This window comes from Diabrotica undecimpunctata, chromosome 3 (genome assembly GCF_040954645.1).
Source record: "Diabrotica undecimpunctata isolate CICGRU chromosome 3, icDiaUnde3, whole genome shotgun sequence".
Classification (NCBI taxonomy): Eukaryota; Metazoa; Arthropoda; class Insecta; order Coleoptera; family Chrysomelidae; genus Diabrotica; species Diabrotica undecimpunctata.
The window spans coordinates 135,071,629-135,091,248 of NC_092805.1; the positions used below are offsets into that span (position 1 = coordinate 135,071,629).

General features: G+C 36.3%; 1 protein-coding gene across 1 annotated transcript in view; it reads left to right on the forward strand.

The window, feature by feature from the left end:
* Positions 1–210: 210 nt before the first annotated feature.
* Positions 211–19,620, forward strand: part of LOC140437438 (alpha-tocopherol transfer protein-like) — a 31,434-nt gene continuing 12,024 nt past the window's right edge. Inside the window, exons 1-2 of the mRNA XM_072526973.1 lie at positions 211–397; positions 10,365–10,521. Coding sequence (XP_072383074.1) covers positions 277–397; positions 10,365–10,521 — 278 coding nt within the window. The 5' untranslated portion in view covers positions 211–276. The remainder of the gene's footprint in view (positions 398–10,364; positions 10,522–19,620) is intronic.

Below are 19,620 nucleotides of genomic sequence, written 5' to 3' on the forward strand. Positions count from 1 at the left end.
AAAGAGGTAATTATGGAAATTTTTAAAAATAAAAGAATATTAGTGTGATATTCTAAACCGGGTAGACCTTGATATTATCACTATACATTATTTTGCAGTAATAAGTATGTTTATTTGTTGTAAGCTTGATGATATTATAATTAGGTTTTTAAACAATTCAAGTTTTTTTAATATCAATGTTCTTTTGTATACAAATTTAATGGTTATTTTACAAATTAATAAACGCTTGTTTTCGTGTTGTGTAATTAGTCAGTTTGATACCTATAGTGAACCACTATGCAGTTTAATGAGATAGCTGTAGAGGAAGTTTACAGAAAAGACGAAAAGTTAAAGAAAGAAGATGTTCAGGTTTTAATGGATTGGATGGGAAAACAACCCCATTTGCCGAAAGCTACAGGTACTTTGAAAAAAGTTGTACTTTATACTTATCAAATAAAATTTTGCTTTTGTTTTACTTCTTTTGCGAGATATCGTCATTGGCGTTTGTGTATGTATGGACAACCCCTAAAATTTTAAAAAGTCTTGCGGATTTTATGGAAAACTATCGAATAAGTCAACAACTTATTTTTTCTGTCTTACAATTTTTATATATTTCATCTATTTTTTTATTGGTCATCATTCTATTTGCCTATACCTATCCATGTGCGAGGTCGGCTTCTTTAATTATCATTCTCCATAAGTTTTTATTTTGTCATAAGGTAAGGACGCCAATTAAGGCCACGTTAAGGTTTAAATGTCTGTAATATTTTATTCAGCAAAAATATGGGAAGAAAATTCTTGTATATGTATTACTTAACATTTTAGCTATCGAATTTCACGATAAAATACTTAATAAATAAATAAAAAAATATAAAATTTTAACATTGAATAAATCTTGAATATTTGGCCTTATTTGTAACTGGTAACTTAATAAGACCAGTTTCATTTTTGAAAAAAATTTAAGTGGATAATAAATTTTAAACCTAAGAATTAAAGAATAATTACAAAGTTTAGTGAAAGAAACTTTTACTCACATTAAAAACAAAAATTTGTCATTACATTAAGTACATATATCTCGCATTTACACACATCGAGGACATACAAATATATCCTTGTCGTATTTTGTTAATCCTATACATTCCTCGTGGATATACTTATTACAACAAACACACTTGCGCATATCAACCACTCTATCCTTACCCCACAAGAAGCAGTACCATGAATCTGTTTTTAAATTTGGTTTTGGTTTTGCTGAGTTATGAGATTGTGCACTAAATAAATCTCTGGTAACTTCTTGCATTTATTTCTTCACATGACTCTGTCTCACTTATTTTTGCAATCTTATTTTTATCATATTTATTTGACGTGTAAACTACATCACTATAATCCTCGCTGGAAGCTGTACCACTTGTGTAAGACCCAGATGAGTCACTGTCTTCATCTGAGATGTAAGTTTGGAAAAACTTTTTTCAGTCCTTTTTCTTGGTAATTCTCCTTTTCTCGCTACTCGAGAATGCTTTGCTTTTATTATTTTTGTTTAAACCGCTGCAGGATAGCTGTTCTTCGAAATTTGTTTTCTTTTTACCAGTTTTTTCAATTTTTGGTTCGGTTGTAGGATTTTCTTGAAAATCTTCGCCGATTGTTTCAATCTCTCATTTTGTCAGACAACTAGGTGCAAAGGCAGCATCCGGAATAGCACTGGATTAAATGGCCATATTCCAGTTGCTTCAAATCCAAAAATATTTTTTTGCGTCATTGCGTTTTTCCAAACTGGCGTAAATATTTGCCCAAATCTTGCTCGGTTGATGGTACGTTCGTTATTATGGTTGACCCAAAAATTTAACACCTACTCATCCCAGTAAGATTCAAATCTCCTGAAGACTGCTTTATTGAGTGGTTAAAGCCCATGGGTGGTGTTGGAAGGTAGACAAAACAGAGTTACATCTTTTTTTATTGCAGCTTCTACAATTCTAATGTCTAAATGAGATGAAGCTCCATCAAAAATTAAAAGGGCTGGTCCAGGATTTTTGAATCGGCAGGAGTGATCTAACCACTCTATAAATGCATCTGCTGTCATGCTTCCTTTCTTGGTCATTATAATTTTTGTTTCTGCTGAAAGAAAACAATACCATTCTGGTTTAACTCGTTGCCCTTTTATAATGGTAAGTGGTGGAATGATGTTGCCTATGCCGTTGCCACATGCTACGATTGTTATAATTTGGCCGTGATCTGGTGCAACGATATGCATTCTTTTAGCAGCTTTACTAGCCAATACAGTTTGTTGGTGATGTAGTGTAAGCTGTTATCCTTTTTCGTCAAAGTTGTAAATTTGAGCAAGTTTCCCTGCGAAACTTGCTTGAGTTTTTGAGCCCGGCGCGTTGCAATGTCAGGATGCCTAGGAAAATAAAATTTAATCCATTTTTCCAGCTATCTCCTTTTAAACCGAGAATAGATGCCTTATTCCTGTCTCTCTGATAAAAGCAAACACGTTTTTTTGTAATATTTTGTGGGTTAATGGCATACCCACGTCACACAATCTTCGTATACGCCTAACCAATTCATCTTCCTGAAGTTTTGTAAGTACTGGGGGCCACCCAAGTCGTTTTTGTGAATTACCACTAGCTAGATGGTTACATAATGTACGCAAAAGAATATTAAATGTAAGTGCTGCCTTATGAACAGCCATGCCATTTCGTACGACATTCATTGCAGCTGCAATGGCCTCTTCGGATGCATAAATGATAAAGAACAGTCTTATTATTTTTCCATTTCCAAGACTGTTATCGATCGTTGGATATCATTTTGGCTACCATATCCGCCATGATGGTTTTGTTGGCCAGGACCACGTTTACATCTTTCCTTGTATTATAAGATGCAAAAGTTCATATTTTTCAGAATGCCTTATAATGTTATCGAAGTATTCCAGCTTGTGTATTTTTTATTATATTATTTCTGAGTCTATATACCCAGCGTATTTTTAGTAGTCGTCTATATATCAACATCTTAAAGGCTTCCAAGCATCTACTCTTTATAGTAGTACTGGAAAGATATAACAATGATCTAACTTGAAGGTCAATACTAAGATCGTGGCTGCAAAAAACGTTTATAATTTTTTAACAGAACAGGAAACGTTCCTGGGCCAGTTTTATCCGGTTTTTAATTTCTATGGTTGGATCCTAGCTCTCTTCTTTATCTTCTTCGTCTTTTTATGTAGGCATGACTCTGTCTGTTTTTCAACGTGCCTCCAGTAAGTTGTCGTTCCATCGTTTTCGTGGTCTTCCTACTGATCATCTTTCTATTGGGGAACCGTCTCTTACCGTCTTTACTACTCTATTTGTTGTCATTCGGCTTATATGATCGTTATATTCTACTCTTCTATTTCGTACCCAGTTCTTGATGTTCTTTAACTTACATCTACGTCATTTATCTGTACTTCTAGCTCTGTCCCATAGTGTCTTATCTTCAATTTTTTTAAGTATTTTCATCTCTGCTGTTTCCTGTTCATCATTTTTGTCCTCTCTGTGTCAGGTCGTGTTTCTGCCGCGTATATCATTATTGGTCTGATGTCTGATGTTTTGTAAATTCTGCCTTTCATTTCTTTTCCGATATTTTTATTTTTCCATATTGTTTCATTCAGGCAGCCTGGGGCTCTGTTTTCTCTATTCACTTAATCTTCCACTTCAGTTCATATAATCAGTTTTATTAACGTTGGGTTTTAGTACATATTGATCATAGGTCTAGATTATTTTGTTCATTAGATTTTAAAAATCATCACTAAAGTTAGCTTGTACTAACGGCATATTTAATATTGCCGAAGGTTATACCATGTACTACAATGCCTTCTGTTGTCTCCACTAAGGATTCCCTAAATACTTCCTGTGACTGCAAGTTAAAAAGTAGAGTTACGGGTATACATCCTTATCTCAATAATCTTTTTATACCTATTTCATCCGGTAATTATTATCCAACTCTTATTGTTGTCACTTGATACCAGTCTACTTCTCATTGCGCCGTCTCCTTGCGAAGGTTGGCGATCCAAATGGCAATTGTAGTTTTGGAAACTGCTGCGCGAAAGATCTCTGGGGATGAGCGGTCGAACCATCTCCTCAGGTCTTTCAGCCACGAGTTCTGGCGTCTTCCTACTGATCTTTTGCCCTGTACTTTTTCTTCCAGTATAACTTGAAGTAATTCATATCTTTCGCCTCTCAGCACATGACCCAAGTATTGCATTTTCCTCTCTTTGATTATTCTTAGTAATTCTTTTTGTTTACACATGCGACGAAGTACCTCAACATTACTAACTCTTTGTACCCATGGAATCCTCAACATTCGTCTGTATATATACATCTTAAAGGCATCTATTCTTTTTTCTATTTCAGAGTCCATTGTCCAACTTTCACAGCCATACAGTAAGACAGAAAAAACGTAACATCTGATCATTCGGATTCTAAGCTGTAGACTAAGGTCTGATCTTGTAAAAAATGTTTTAATGCTCATGAATGTTTTCCTTGCTTGTTCGATTCTTGATAGGATTTCTTTTTTTGGATTACACTGACTATTGATATTTGTTCCCAAATATTTTATGGAATTTAGCTGTTCTATTATTTGACCCTTGGCATACACCTGTACGTTTATTGGTGTCTTTGAAAATACTAAAGTTTTAGTTATGGAAACGTTTAGATGTAAACCGAACATTTCGCTGTGGTGAACTACCGCATTTATTATATTTTGTAGTTCTTGTGCGGTGCTTGCTATTAAGACGGTATCATCAGCATATCTGATGTTGTCTATGCTGATTCCGTTAATCTTAATTCGGCCTTGGACCTCGTCTACTGCTTCTCTGAATATAGACTCCGAATACAAATTAAAGAGTAGCGGTGATAAGTCGCAACCCTGTCTCACTCCTCGTCGGATTTGTATGTCTTCGGATGTTGTGTGCTCTATTTCAATTGTTGCCGTTTGGTGCCAGTATAGTTCTGAGATAATTCGCAAGTCTTGTTCGTCAACTCCAGTTGTTCTCAGAATTTCGATCATCTTTTGATGGTTAACGCAGTCAAATGCTTTTCGATAGTCAATAAAACATGCATATACATCTACATTCATGTCTCTGCATCGTTGCGTTAACACATTTAAAGCAAAAAGAGCCTCTCATGTTCCCAATCCGTTTCGAAATCCGAATTGAGTGTCACTCATCTGGAACTCGCACTTCTTGTAAATTTGTGTATGGATAATTCTGAGAAAAGTTTTAAGGACATGAGACATCAAGCTTAATATTCGAAAATCATCGCATTGTGAGGAATTCGATTTTTTTGGTAATGCTACGAATGTTGATTTTAGCCAGTCTGTTGGTATTTTACCTGTGTCATATATCTTATTGAATAGTGCTGTTATTAAATCTAGGCTTTTACTTTCGTTATCTGCAATTAGTTTAAGTATTTCGACATTGATATTGTCTGGACCGGTGGCTTTTCCATCTTTCTGAGATTTTACTGCATGAATCACTTCTTCTTTGGTTATTTCTGGGCCTTTTTCATTTATTCGATTATCTGTGGATGGTGGAGAACAAGGTCTATCGTCGTCAAAAAGAGTTTGTATGTATTCTTTCCATCTCTCTAGTTTGTCTTCTGTACCCATAATTATTTCGTTATTATCATTTTTTAATATTGTTGCTTGTCTTTTTTTGTGTCTACCTGTCATTTCTTTTACTTTTTTATGAATATTAAAGGTGTCGTATTTTTCCTGTTGTTCGATTTCTAGGCATTTTGTTGACATCCAGTTTTCTTTCGCCTCCCTGCACTTTTTTCTAATGATTTTGTTGATTCGCTTGTATTCTATTGGGCTTGTTTTATGTTTTCGTCTTACGTCCATGAGGTCCATGAGTTCTTGCGTTATCCATTCTTGTTTTTTGTTGTGTTTTATGAACCCGATGTCTTCTTCTTGTATCTTTGTTATTTTTGTTTTTAGAGCAGTCTATATTACTTCAATGTCTGTCTGTACCAAGTTTTCGATCGTTTTTATTTCTTCCTCAAGCTTGATACTTATTTCTTTTTTCTGTTTAGGGTTATTCAGTTGTGAGATGTCTATTTTTCTTGTCACTATTTTCTTTTTGACTTTGAGAAATCTTTTTAATCTAAAATCCATTACAACTGGATTGTGATCGCTATGTATATCAGCTCCAGGGTATGTTTTCATAGATTGTATCTACTTCTTAAAGGTGTTATTGAGCAAAATGAAGTCAATTTGATTTCTAACAATTCTGTCTTTTCTGTCTGCAGGTGATTTCCATGTGTATAGCCTTCTGGGATGTTGTTTGAAGAAGGTATTGGCAATTAACAGATTGTTTTCTGCGTAGAATTGTACAAGTCTATCTCCTCTATTATTTCTGGTACCTATACCGTATGCTCCTATGTGGTCTCCTTCAGCACTACGACCAATTTTAGCGTTAAAGTCACCCATGATCATCGTTATCTCACCTCTTTTTGTCAGTCTCATTATTTCATCTATGTTGTTATAAAATTTTTCGATTTCTTCGTCTGACTTGTCACTTGTTGGAGCATAGACCTGAATAATATTTAGTTTTCTGTGAGTTGTTTGTAATTTCAACATTGCTACTCTATCATTTAGAGGGATGAAGTCTATGACTGATTGAGCATTTTTGTTCGACACTAATATAGCAGTTCCATATTGATGTTCTGGGTCGGTTCCACCTGATTAGTATATGTATCCATGTTTTGTTTTTTGTATTCCTGATCCAGGCCATCTTACTTCACTCATCCCCAAGATGTCTATTTTCAGTCTTACCATCTCGGCTTCAGTGTTTGCCAGTTTCCCGGACATAAATAAGCTGCGTACGTTCCAGATGGCAATGCGTACTATTCGGTCGTATATTTGTATTCTCTGTGCACTTTCTTGAGTAGTTGACGGGGGGATTCTTCACATCCTCTCCCCATTTAAGGGGTGCTCCAGACTGAGGGCCATTTTCTTTTTCTCGTCTGCCATTTAGATTTGTGGAAAATATAATGGGGTGCTTTTCCCGTTGCCTTCCCCATCTCAGTACCACAACCATTTAAACTACTCCAGTCATGCTTGTGGTAATCCAGTTTCAAGCCGGTCCAGGATCATTTCCTCTACGCCTTGAACTGGTACTGATGATCGCTGCTGCCCTTCACCAGGGAGGGATAGGAAGTAGGTAACTAGATTTTGGAAGGATAAAGGAATGGGACATGATTTCTCTCAGTAAGGAATTGAGAGCAAAGCATGGCTCGCGTGGGCAGGGATGCTTCCTTAAAGTTGATCTATTTTCTACCAGGATCGTAGAAAAGGGTCTACCCGCTACCCTATTGATACCAGTACAGATTTGTATTTATTCGTAAGTCTCTATCATCTAATCCAGCTTTGTTCAGAATTCTGTATTTTTTAAAGTACAGCATTTTGTTATGTCGGACTTTATCAAAAGCCTTTTCAAAATCATTTTTGCAAATGAATACCTGTAGATTTATATCTCTTCATCTCTATGTCAGTATTTGGATAGAACTTTTGATTTCTCTTGTTTCTAAGCTACTCCGAAATCTGAACTGTTTCCTGAATATTTTTTAATATATGTTTCATTCTTTTCCAGTTTTTCTTAATATCTTTCTTTGCTTAGTGTCTACTTTATTTTTTCTTCTTATTCTTATTCTTATTTGCCATTTTTTCCCAATTAATAATAGCTGTTTGATATTTACCCTTTTTTAATCTCATTCTGTTTTTTTTTCTGTTATGTGATCCTACTGTGATATGTCCGGTTACATGCATTTATAGGTTTTTAAAATGTTACTAAATTTCTGTACCTTTCGTAGTCTTTTTGGTGACAGATCATCCGTACATATATATCTGCTTCATGATGCTGATCTTCAGATGTACGCTTTGGAAGTTTAAAAATTCTCTTTGGGACTTTCTTTACATATCTTCTCTTTACGTGATGTTTTTCTATAATATCTTTCTATTTTCCTTGGACCAATCTTCGCAATAAAATCTCCTATGATAATATTGAGCTCGTGTTTCTGCATTGATGCTATTACTCTCTAAATCATTAGAATTGTTTAATATCTTTTTCGTCATAATCTTGTATGAGTGTCTATACTTGTAAAACATTCGCAATTATTATTGTTGTTTGCAGTTGTAGCATTAATATCCGGTCTGAGAATAGGTCTACGCTTTTTACAGCCTTGCCAAGTATCATTCGTTATAATTATTACTATCCTATTTCTGTGTTTTGAATTGTTTATGATTGTATGGTTACTTATAGTTCCTTTGTCAAAGCCTAGCTCATTTCATCTCATTTTACTTTGTCTAGTTATACTTGTATCTACCCACGAGAACGCTCGCATTCGGGCCGCATTATTTATCAGCCTTTACCAGGATTTTTTTAGAGAAGAATAGCTCAAATTAATATTTTATACAAACAAGTAAATATATTCAATAGTACAAAACAATCGTAAATAGTATGAAACTATAATCGAGAGTAATAAACAAAATAAAGCATGCCTTAATAATATAGTCTAAGTATAAATAGGAATATAAACTGAACCAACAAACAAACAAAGAAAAGAGTCACATATACCGTTTGGTATGATCTAGGTTTTCAATTAGATCTTTATGATTATCTGTTTTAATGATGCTGTCATCTGCGTCTCTGGAAAAATTGATTTGTTTATTAAATTAAAGAAAAGTGGGAACAGGATACCTACAGCTCTGAGGATGCCTCTTAAAACCTTCATTTCTTTTGAAAGTCGGTATTGAATTCTAACCCTTAAATGTTTTTTCCAAACTAGAAATTTATTTTAATTTTAATAATATTGGAATAGAGAAATTAACATTAGAATATATGGGGCAAAGATATGCGAATTGACTAAATCGATGAAAAGTAAATCACTTTCAGTGGAAATGGAATTTTGAAATAGTTATATACTGACATTTAATCACATAATTAGAAATAACGAGATGCGGCCAAAAATTGGGGATCGATAGCAGTGTAGAAGCTAAAAATTTAAGATATTATGACCACGTATGTATGCAGTATGTCGAAAATTGCATAAACTAGAAGAACTTCCAGATCCTGATTAGAGTTAAATAAAAAAAGTCCAAAATGTAAGTGCATCCTAGATATCACAACAGGTAAAATAAAAAGAGCTCTCTCGAAGATAAAAAACAATAAATCACCTGGAGAAAATGAGATATTCATTGAACAAATTAAAAAATATTTAATGCTTGTTTGACACGAGGTGTAACTCCCTTCTAATGACATAATGCAACAATAACCATAATGCATAAAAAAGGTGGCAAATCAGATCTAAGAACTGCCAACCTAGTAGTATGCTCTACCAAACTTAGTTTGCAGTACTAAGTGCACAGAATCCAAGAAGCCTATTTTTCTCTATAGATACTATAGATCATCATAAAATGCTTCGAGCATTGGCTGATTGCCGCATTGACTACTGCTAAACTACTTTAATTAAGAGAAATCTGCGCAGATATCTTTCACGGCCAGACATACCTTGTGCCCTCAAATCACAATTAACAATCAATTAATCCCAGTGAAGAATGAAGTCAAATATTTGGGCCTTTATCTTGAACAAAAATTAACATGGAATGTACATATAGGAGCAAAATCAACTTAATCTTACAACCCAACAAATGAACTGTACCTACAGTATAGAATTGCGAGGATATTCAAAACCTTCAAATGCAAAATTATTAAAAAATTATCAGCACAAAACGATGAGGATGACGACAAATGCTCATTGGTATGTCTCTAATCCAAATCTTTATGAGGAACTAAGTATACAGTAAAAAACACTATACGCGCATATGCAGCTAAACATATAACTAGAAACTTAAACCACGACAAAGAACTAATCTTGTTAATGCTCCAATAAGAATTAGAAGACTAAAGAGACAGTGGCTAGAAGATTTTGTTAGCTGAATCAAGGTGGCCGGAAATTAGCACAGGCAATTATGATGTTTCCATTTTTGTATAACAGTGGCAAAATATGGTTTTTTTCGTTGCAACTCTGCCATTTCTTTAGCTTTTTTATGTACGTTTAACAAGTCATAATGATTCTGAAGTTCTTCGATTTCTTTACATTTCTCCTGAAAGTATACCAGTTTTGTTTATCTAAATTTATTTTTCTGATCTCATTGTTAGTAGTTAAATATTTGAGAGTGTCTTTGTTATTGGCTTGCTTGTCTACGCTGTTCCATCATATTGAATATCTCGTAGATATTATATCATTAAATGTTACACTGTTTAAAATTTCAACGATCAAAATGGACGGCATCAGCCGTGCTAGGTAGTAAAATAAGACCACCATACTCCTGTTTTATTTAAATCTGTGTCATTTTAGAATTGCAGGTAGCATGCTTCCTCCATAGTTGTTACTATAGCAATGAAGCTGCGAAAAATTCAATAGATGCATACTTTACGGTAAAAACTTTATGTCCCGATATTTTTAGTTCAAGGACTATAAATGACGATATATTGCGGGCTACTATAGACACTCAGTAAGTATATTCTTTATATTTTAATTATATTTAAAGAAAATACTAATTAAGGACTTTTTAGCCATTACTTTACACACTCAATTAGCCATATTTTAGTATTAAAAACTGTACGTAGATTGACTTTCTAAACAACGAATTTATTAAATTTAGAAGACCAAGTCTTCTGCATTTAATCAATTCTTCTGTATCTATGTGTTACTCAAAGATACTGTTTCTATAATTATCCGTCTCATTTAATACGATTACATGATGTGAATTTTACAAGTTTGACCAATTATTTGTAATACTGGTAGCTGTATTTACCATCGATATTGTATTACTTATTGTATTACTGTTCATGTAAGTCACATGTTCATTATTATTCTCCTTTCTATCAACATAAGAAGTCACTTATTGGCCTTCTTTAGTTTAAAGAAGTTCACTAATGCTTCTAAAAGAGAGCTCTTGCAGATTTGGACTGATGCTGTTTTGCAAGTACAAATCGAAACGTTTCCGCTAATATATGGAATAGTAACATCTTGCTTTGTTTCTTTTCTCCTCTTATCTGACTGAGACCTTCAAGAGTTACATTGTGAAAGGTTTCCAACCCTTTTCATTGTTTTATCATTGCTTATTAAGTGACAGTCGTTGCTCCATATACATAAATATATAAATAAATATATAGATTTTCTTCGCTCTTCCATCATCTGCAATATTTTATCTGTCATCCATTCTTGCTTCTTTTTTCTTTTTGATTTTAGATATTCATGTGCAATTGTGGTAATAGATATCTTCATTTCGTTCCACTGTTCTTCTATGCCTCTAGTAGTGTTTTCAACTATTTTCGCAAAATTCTTATTAATCTCTGTTTTTACTTTTTTCTATATCTATCTTGGGCCTCTAATAGTTGTCTTATATCTATCTTGGGCTTAAGTTACAGCGATGTAACAACGAATGCAAGGAGACACGCATCATCGCAACAAGAAAAAGAAACTGATATTACATTAAAAATGATATTGGAAAAGCTCACCAAGATTGATGACAAAATAACTCAAATCGATATCAGAGTTACCCGACTAGAGTATAGCGCTAAAGGAGCTATTCCGAAAATCAGAAATGGCTAAGGACCTCCGAATAATGGCGTGGAACGCAAATGGACTGTTATAAAGATCGAGTTGCAAGCAGTACTAGATATTGAGAAAATTGATCTGTCTCTCGTTTCTGAAACACACTTCACTAAACAGTCATATATAAAATTTAGGGGGTATAGAGTATATTCTACTGTACACCCAGATAATGCAGCTAAAGGAGGAAGCGCTATCATAATTAAAGAGAACATCTTGCATCATGAGGAATTAAAATGTGCAACTGAGCACATACAAGCTACAACAGTATGTGTGAAGATGAAAACACATACCGTAAATATAAGTTCAATATATTGTCCTCCTAGACACTCCATTAAAAGAGAACAATATAAAGAGTTTATGAACACTGGGGCTCTAGACTAACTACAACTAAAGGAAAAGAACTATTGTCAGCTGTTAACGAACAAAAGGATGAAGTAATCTCTACTGGTAGACTAACATACTGGCCTACCGATAGGAACCAAATTCCAGACCTGATAGATTTCTTTATTTACAAAAATATCTCAGCTAACTATCTGGATATCAATGACGGCTGGGACATGAACTCTGATCACTCACCGATAATTTTAAGTATTAGTGATACAGTGATTAAAAAAGAGTTCAATCCAATATTGACTAATCAAAAAACTGATGGGAGAGCTTCAAAATAAACCTTGAACACAAAATTAATCTTGCTGTGCAATTGAGAAACACGAGGCAACTTGATGACGAATTAGAAGTTTTTATAAAAAATATCCAATAGGTAGCTTGGGAAAATACTCCTACAATAACTTCTAGAACAAAAGGGAACAACTATCCAAAAGAAATTAGAGAACTCATAGTAGAAAAAAGGAAGTTAAGAAAAAAATGGCACGGTAATACAGAGCTCCACGAGACAAAACTAGTCTAAATAATGCTACACAAAAACTAAAAAGGGAGATACAGAATATAAAAAATTCAACAATTAATTCTTTTTTAAGTAATTTAACAGCTGACCAGAACACAGATTATTCGTTATGGAAGGCAACAAAAAGAATGAAGAGACCAATGATTCATTCTTCTCCTATCAAGTTGGAAAACGGCATCTGGGCTAGAAGTAACGAACAGAAAGCAGAACGATTTGCAGATCATTTAGAAAGCACGTTCAAACCCAACGAAAATGATGGTAAAGAACTGAGATGGGAAGAACCATTCCAAACTGAAGAAAGAATAACGTTGACATCATTTAGAGAAGTATCAACAGAGATAAAAGAGAATAGAAATCCTAAGAAAGCTCCAGAATATGATCTTATAATAGGAGAACTATTAAAAAATCTACCAAGAAAAACCATAGTTAAGCTGACACACCTAATAAATGCTGCTTTTAGATTGAGATATGTTCCCAGACTCTGAAAAGTAGCCGAAGTGATTATGATCGCCAAACCAGGTAAATCTCCTAATGAAGTGACATCCTATCGACCAATATCACTCCTTTCGGTGATGTCAAAACTATTTGAAAAACTTTTATTGAAAAGATTAAAACCAATAATAGAAAGAAAAAATCGTATACCAAATCATCAATTTGGTTTCAGAAATCAACATTCCACTATAGATCAAGTTCACAGAATAACGAATATAATAGAAAAAACATTAGAAGAAAAGAAAGTCTGCTCTACAATCTTCTTTGACGTAGCACAGGCGTTTGATAAAGTCTGGCATGACGGTTTAAACTATAAATTAATAACGTTCATGCCTAAACAGTATTCATAAATCTTGAAATCATACATTGCGAATAGATATTTCAGAGTAAAACAAGAAGAAGTGTACACCGAGTTAAGGGAGATCAAAGCTGGCGTGCCACAAGGGAGTGTCTTAGGTCCGGTCCTGTACCTATTGTATACGTGTGATATTCCAGAGTTAGAACAAAATACTATTGCCACATTCGCGGATGATACCTACAGCCATACTAGCGATAGGAGACACTAGTGAAGAAGCAACAGATAAGTTGCAACTATCAGTAAATAAAATATATAACTGGACCAGAAAATGGCAAATAAAATTAAATAAGACTACATATGCACACATTAACTTTACAAATAAAAAATAGAAAATTTCCCAGTTAGAATAAATGATGCCCAAATTCCTTATGCAACATCAGCAAAATACTTAGGCATTACCCTAGACGCGAAGCTGCGCTGGAAAGTCCATGTCAAAAAGAAAAGAGGGGAGATTGATATTAGATATAAGAAATTGTATTGGCTGATTGGAAAAAATTCAACATTATCAATTCATAATAAATTATCCATCTACAAGCAAGTACTGAGGCCAGTATAGTTATATGGGTGCCAACTCTGGGGCTATACCAAAGCTAGTAATCTACATATTATCCAGAGATTTCAAAACAAAGTACTGAGAAATATTGTTGATGATCCTTGGTAAATCCGTAACAGCAACCTCCACCAGGACCTGGGTATGGAAACTATGATCTAAATAATCAAGAGAACAGCAGCAAATCACGAGCAGAGGCTGAATAGTCATGTGAATGTCGAGGTAATCCAGCTTCTTGACAACACTAAACTAAAGAGAAGACTTATAAGGATAAAACCATTTGAGTTAGTGTAAATGTGTAACAGTTTAGTGTAAAAGGAAGAGTATAGTGCTGTCAAGTTATTGCATGTTAGTTGTAGGGTATTAGTTGATAGATAAAATAAGAGTAAGTCATAGGATAAGCCAGAGGGTAAGCCCTTAGATTTAAGTATTTGCTGTTGGTCAAAATCAAAATTGGTCATTTGTGACCAGATAGCAGTATATAAACAACGCACAGGTGTTAAAAAAAATTATTTTCCCTGGGGTATCACCGGGTGCTTTCCATATATAAAGTCTTCTTGGATGTAATTTAAAAAATCTATTCGTTACAACCATATCCGTCTCTTGGCAGAATTGGCAGAACCGTATATACGTATTTCTTCAGTACGGTCGTTTCAGTACGGTGCAGCCAAGTTAGAAAACGAGCATATTAACTTGAGAAAGGACTATTACATGAGCAATGCGACCAATTTATAGCAATAAAATTAGAAGACTCTGAGGTTTCCAGAGCAACAACTAACACATCCATGGAGGAAGCTAAGCTTTATATATATATATATATATATATATATATATATATATATATATATATATATATATATATATATATATATATATATATATATATATATATATATATATATATATATATATATCTATATATATTGTTGTGAATTTATTAAAAGGTTCAATATTTATAACACTTACGGATTTAATTTATTTCTTTATTTATATTAACTTATCTGACAATAATTTATTATATCCGTACGTAACAAATTCGCGAGCGCGGGTCTTGAGAATTAACTGGCCCTCCATATAAAAATGTTGTATTTATATACGAAATCCTGATATACTAGAACAGCATCGAAAGATCGCATTGTCTTGCATCGAAAAATCGAAAAATCTAGTTGGATGATTCACCATAATTTGAATATAGATCCTTCGCCAAAATTTCTACAATAGAACAGAATTATTAGTGAATAAAAACATGTTTTAAAGGTTAAAACTATGACTCATATTTTTACGTAACATTGCCCCCCTCTCAAAAGATGGTTCCTCCTGGAACCTTGTTGGGACTAGAACTGGAACGGTATGCTGGTATCGGCAACTGGACCCTCTTTTACAACTTCCAGTTGTATAAAAATGACAAGGGACGGTTTTCTCTCCGCACAAGGTACTTAGCGGATTGCAACAGACTAACACCTGGACTTCGGTGTCTTTGAAGATCTCCTCCACCATATTTCGGATAACCCTCCAATCTAATTGGCGGCACTCCAACTTTGGCATGGCTAACTTTTGCACGTCGGACTCTAGTACGTGCTCTCTCAATTGAAGTAAGGCTTCCCACACATCTCGGTAGGTAGGTTGGTCACGGGCAGTGTCTTTTGTTACCAGGTAGAAAAGGTAACGTGATGCATCTTGGAGTTTCAAGGTTTTACCGGGAGCTGGCACCTGGCATTGAAGTTCTGCAACTCGACCAAACTTCCTTCGAAAGACGGATGCCAACCCTGGTGCGTCTTTGATACTGGCCGGGATGGTAAGGGCCAGCGAGTAGTCATCGGGGAGCGCGAGTAGATCTTGCTTTTCTTCAGTGGTAACACCATGTCTTGCTTTACCGGTACCTCCATAGGCACCCATGAATTCCTCAAACGTGAGGTCAGACACGTCTTGGACTTGGTTTACCTCCACTTCTTCATCTACGTCGTGGTCACCTTCAAAAGACGCCAGCCGGTTATGGTGTACTATCATCGGCTTTCCCCTCGGAATCTTGCTTATTCGGTAGATGACATCGTTGATCTTCTCCATAATTAGGTATGGGCCTTCCCAAAACTGCTGCAATTTGGGAGAACAACCTTTTCGCTTCTTGGGATTATACAGCCATACTTTGTCGTTCTTCTTAAAGCAACCCTTTTCGGCTTGTGTATCGTACCGTTTCTTCATTCTGTCGCTAGCGATCTGAAGGTGGGAACGGACCAACTCATGTACATCGTCCATTCTTCTTCGTAATTCGATCACATAATCTTCACCTGCTACATCTTCTCCAGGTTTACATCCAAACTCGAGATCACAAGGTAGTCGCATTTCGCGTCCGAATAGGACTTTGGCTGGTGTCTGGCCTGTTGATTCGTTAACAGCAGATCTGTAGGCCATTGTGAAGAGCGGAAGGTATTGGTCCCAGTCTCGCTGATGATCGGACACCATCTTTGTCAAATACTTGCCAACTGTCCTATTCATTCGTTCTACCATACCATCCGAGTGCGGATGATACGCGGTAGTTCTTGTTTTCTTCATGCCTAGTCTATCACATATTCCTTGGAATAGATCGCTTTCGAAGTTCCTGCCTTGGTCACTATGGATCTCCAAAGGCACTCCAAATCGGCTGATATATTCTTGGATCAACTTATCTGCAACGGTGGCGGCCTTCTGGTCTGGAAGTGCGTAAATCTCGACCCACTTAGTGAAGTAATCCATTACTACCAGCATGTACTTGCCTCCGTTTTCACTTTCTGGAAATGGCCCAGCGATGTCCAAAGCTATTCTTTCAAACGGGCTTCCAACATTATATTGTCTCATAGGAGCTCTCCTTTTTCGGTAAGGCCCGTTACTCGTGGCACAAATAGTACATTTCTTACACCAGTCTTTTACATCGTCGGAACTGTTCATCCAATAAAACCGTTCCCGAATTCGCTGAAGGGTTTTCCTTACACCAAAATGCCCTCCCGATGGACTGTCGTGTAACTGACGAAGTACTTCCGCTATTCTGCTCTTTGGGATCACCAACTGTCTTCTCTTTTCCGAACCGTCATCATTTTCCAGGACTCGTTTGAGCAAGCCATCTTCGATGATAAATGAGTCCCACTGGGCCCAATACGTCTTAACTACTGAGCATAGGTTTGATATTTCCTGCCAAGGTGGTCGACGGTTTTCCTCTTTCCATTTTCGGATTTTCTGTATAACTGGATCTCTCTCTTGTTCTTCCCTTATCTTAGTAGGCGTCCAGTCGTCGTTGACAATCGTCGTTCTTAGCACTGCTGCTTCCTTGGATTCCGTTTTGTTGCAGTGGGAACACTCTGCTGGGCATGGCCTTCTGGAAAGAGAATCAGCGTTTCTGTGGCTAACTCCGGCCCGGTGCTCAATCTTAAAATCGTATTCTTGGAGTCGTTCGATCCACCTGGCTATCTGACCCTCTGGATTCTTAAACTGCATCAACCACTTAAGGGCGGCATGGTCGGTTCGGATTAGAAACTTTCTGCCATAGAGGTATTGATAGAAGTGCTCTACTGATTTCACTACTGCCAGAAGTTCTCTTCTCGTGACGCAATAATTCCGTTCAGGTTTTGAAAGAACTTTACTAAAATATCCGAGAACTCGTTCCTGTCCTCCTTGAATCTAAGACAGCACTCCTCCAATTCCCACATTACTTGCGTCCGTATCTAAGATGAACTCTCCTTCTGGCAGTGGATACCCTAAAATTGGTGCTGTTATTAAATGCTTTTTCAACGTTTCAAAGGCATTTTGGCAGTCTATATCCCAGCGGTATTCTCTTGCTTCCTCTGTAAGTCGCGTTAATGGCTTAGCGATATCTGCAAACTTCTTAATAAACCTCCGGTAGTAAGTACATAGTCCAAGAAAACTTCTCACTTGATGTTTGTCAGTTGGTTTTGGCCATTCCTTAATGGAATCGATTTTTCCCTTATCCACGGCCACTCCTTCTTTACTGACTATATGACCCAGATAATTGACTTTACCTTGAAATAGCTGGCACTTCTTGGGGTTTAGCATCAATTGGGCAGCTTTAAGTCGATTAAAAACGTTTTCTAAATTCCTCAAATGATCTTCGAATGTCTCCCCCAAGACGATTATGTCATCTAAATAAACCAGGCATGTTTTCCAAGATAACCCTCTCAACACATTTTCCATAAGCCTCTCAAATGTCGCAGGAGCATTACAAACTCCAAATGGCATAACGTTGAATTGCCACAATCCAGATCCTGTGGTGAAGGCTGTCTTTTCTTTATCGACTGGGTCCATTTCTACCTGCCAGTATCCAGACTTCAAATCTAAAGTAGAAAACAATTTACTTCCAGCCAATGTGTCCAATGTGTCATCGATCCGAGGCAGAGGATAACTATCTTTCTTGGTAACGTTGTTCAGCAAACGGTAATCCACACAGAACCTCGTCGTTCCGTCTTTCTTCTTAACCAGGACCACCGGAGAGACCCATGGACTCGTAGAAGGTTCTATCACCCCGTCTTTCTTCATTTCCTGAACAATCGTTTCAGCTTCCTCTCTCTTCGCCTGTGGTAATCGTCGAGCTGTTTGACGAATTGGCTTAGCATTACCAGTATCAATTTTATGCTTAACAACGGTAGTTCTTCCCGTCTTTCCTCCTTTCGGTACGAAAATATCACGATACTGCCGAAGAAATTCCCTTAGTTTCCTTTTCTCCATCTGATTTAGAGACTGTCCTGCAACTGCAACCATTTGGTCGAATTTGTCGTTGGAATTATCAGATGTTGTCGCCTGACGGATTATGGATGTCACAGGTACACAAGTTCCTACCTTTGTCTCTTTCTTGATGGTCACTGGGTAGTCGTTGACATTGATAAGTCTCACAGGAATTTCTTTAGCCGAAGTCACCAATTCCTTTCCAATTATGATTCCACGGCCAACCTCATCGTCATGGTTCCAAGGCTCCATCATAACAGGTCTCCCTTCATCCACAATTCCCTGTAGCCGCGCTACTATGATCGTTTCGCTTCTCGCAGGCACGATTGTATCTTCTTTAATGGCTGCTTGCACAGTGTTGTCATTATGTGGATGGAGAAATACTTCCTCGTTGCCAACTTTGATTACCTTATTCTTAAAATCCAATTGGAATCCATGCATATTCATTACGTCCATCCCTAATATAACATCCTCTTCGATGTCAGCAACTATAACAGTATGGACAAACTTTTCTGCTCCAATTCCCAATTGTACCTGGATTTCTCCATGAATGTTGGCATTTTCACCTGTAGCGGTCCGAAGTCGCAACCTCGTTGGTAACAGTTTCTTTCGGCTGTTTATAACTGTCGGGCGTATAATGGTTCTGGTCGCTCCGGTATCCACCAACAACGTATGCTTTTTACCATTTATGTCTCCATCTACATATACACTATCTTCACGACATTTCAAAGAAGCTATTAGTATGAGAGGGTCTTTGGAAAAGTTCTGGGTCGAAGCTGCCCCCCTAAGGCTGACCCGTTCTAGTTTTCCTGATGGTGAGTTTCTTGATTTGCGTCGTACCTAGGGTGCTTACAGGAGCTTCGTACGTGTCCTATTTCGCCACAATTCCAGCATCTGATGGTCTTCGTTTTCTTGTATGTCATGCTTTTCATCATATTAACGAGCTGGTCAAGTTTATCTTCATCTCCTTCCTCTTTTACAG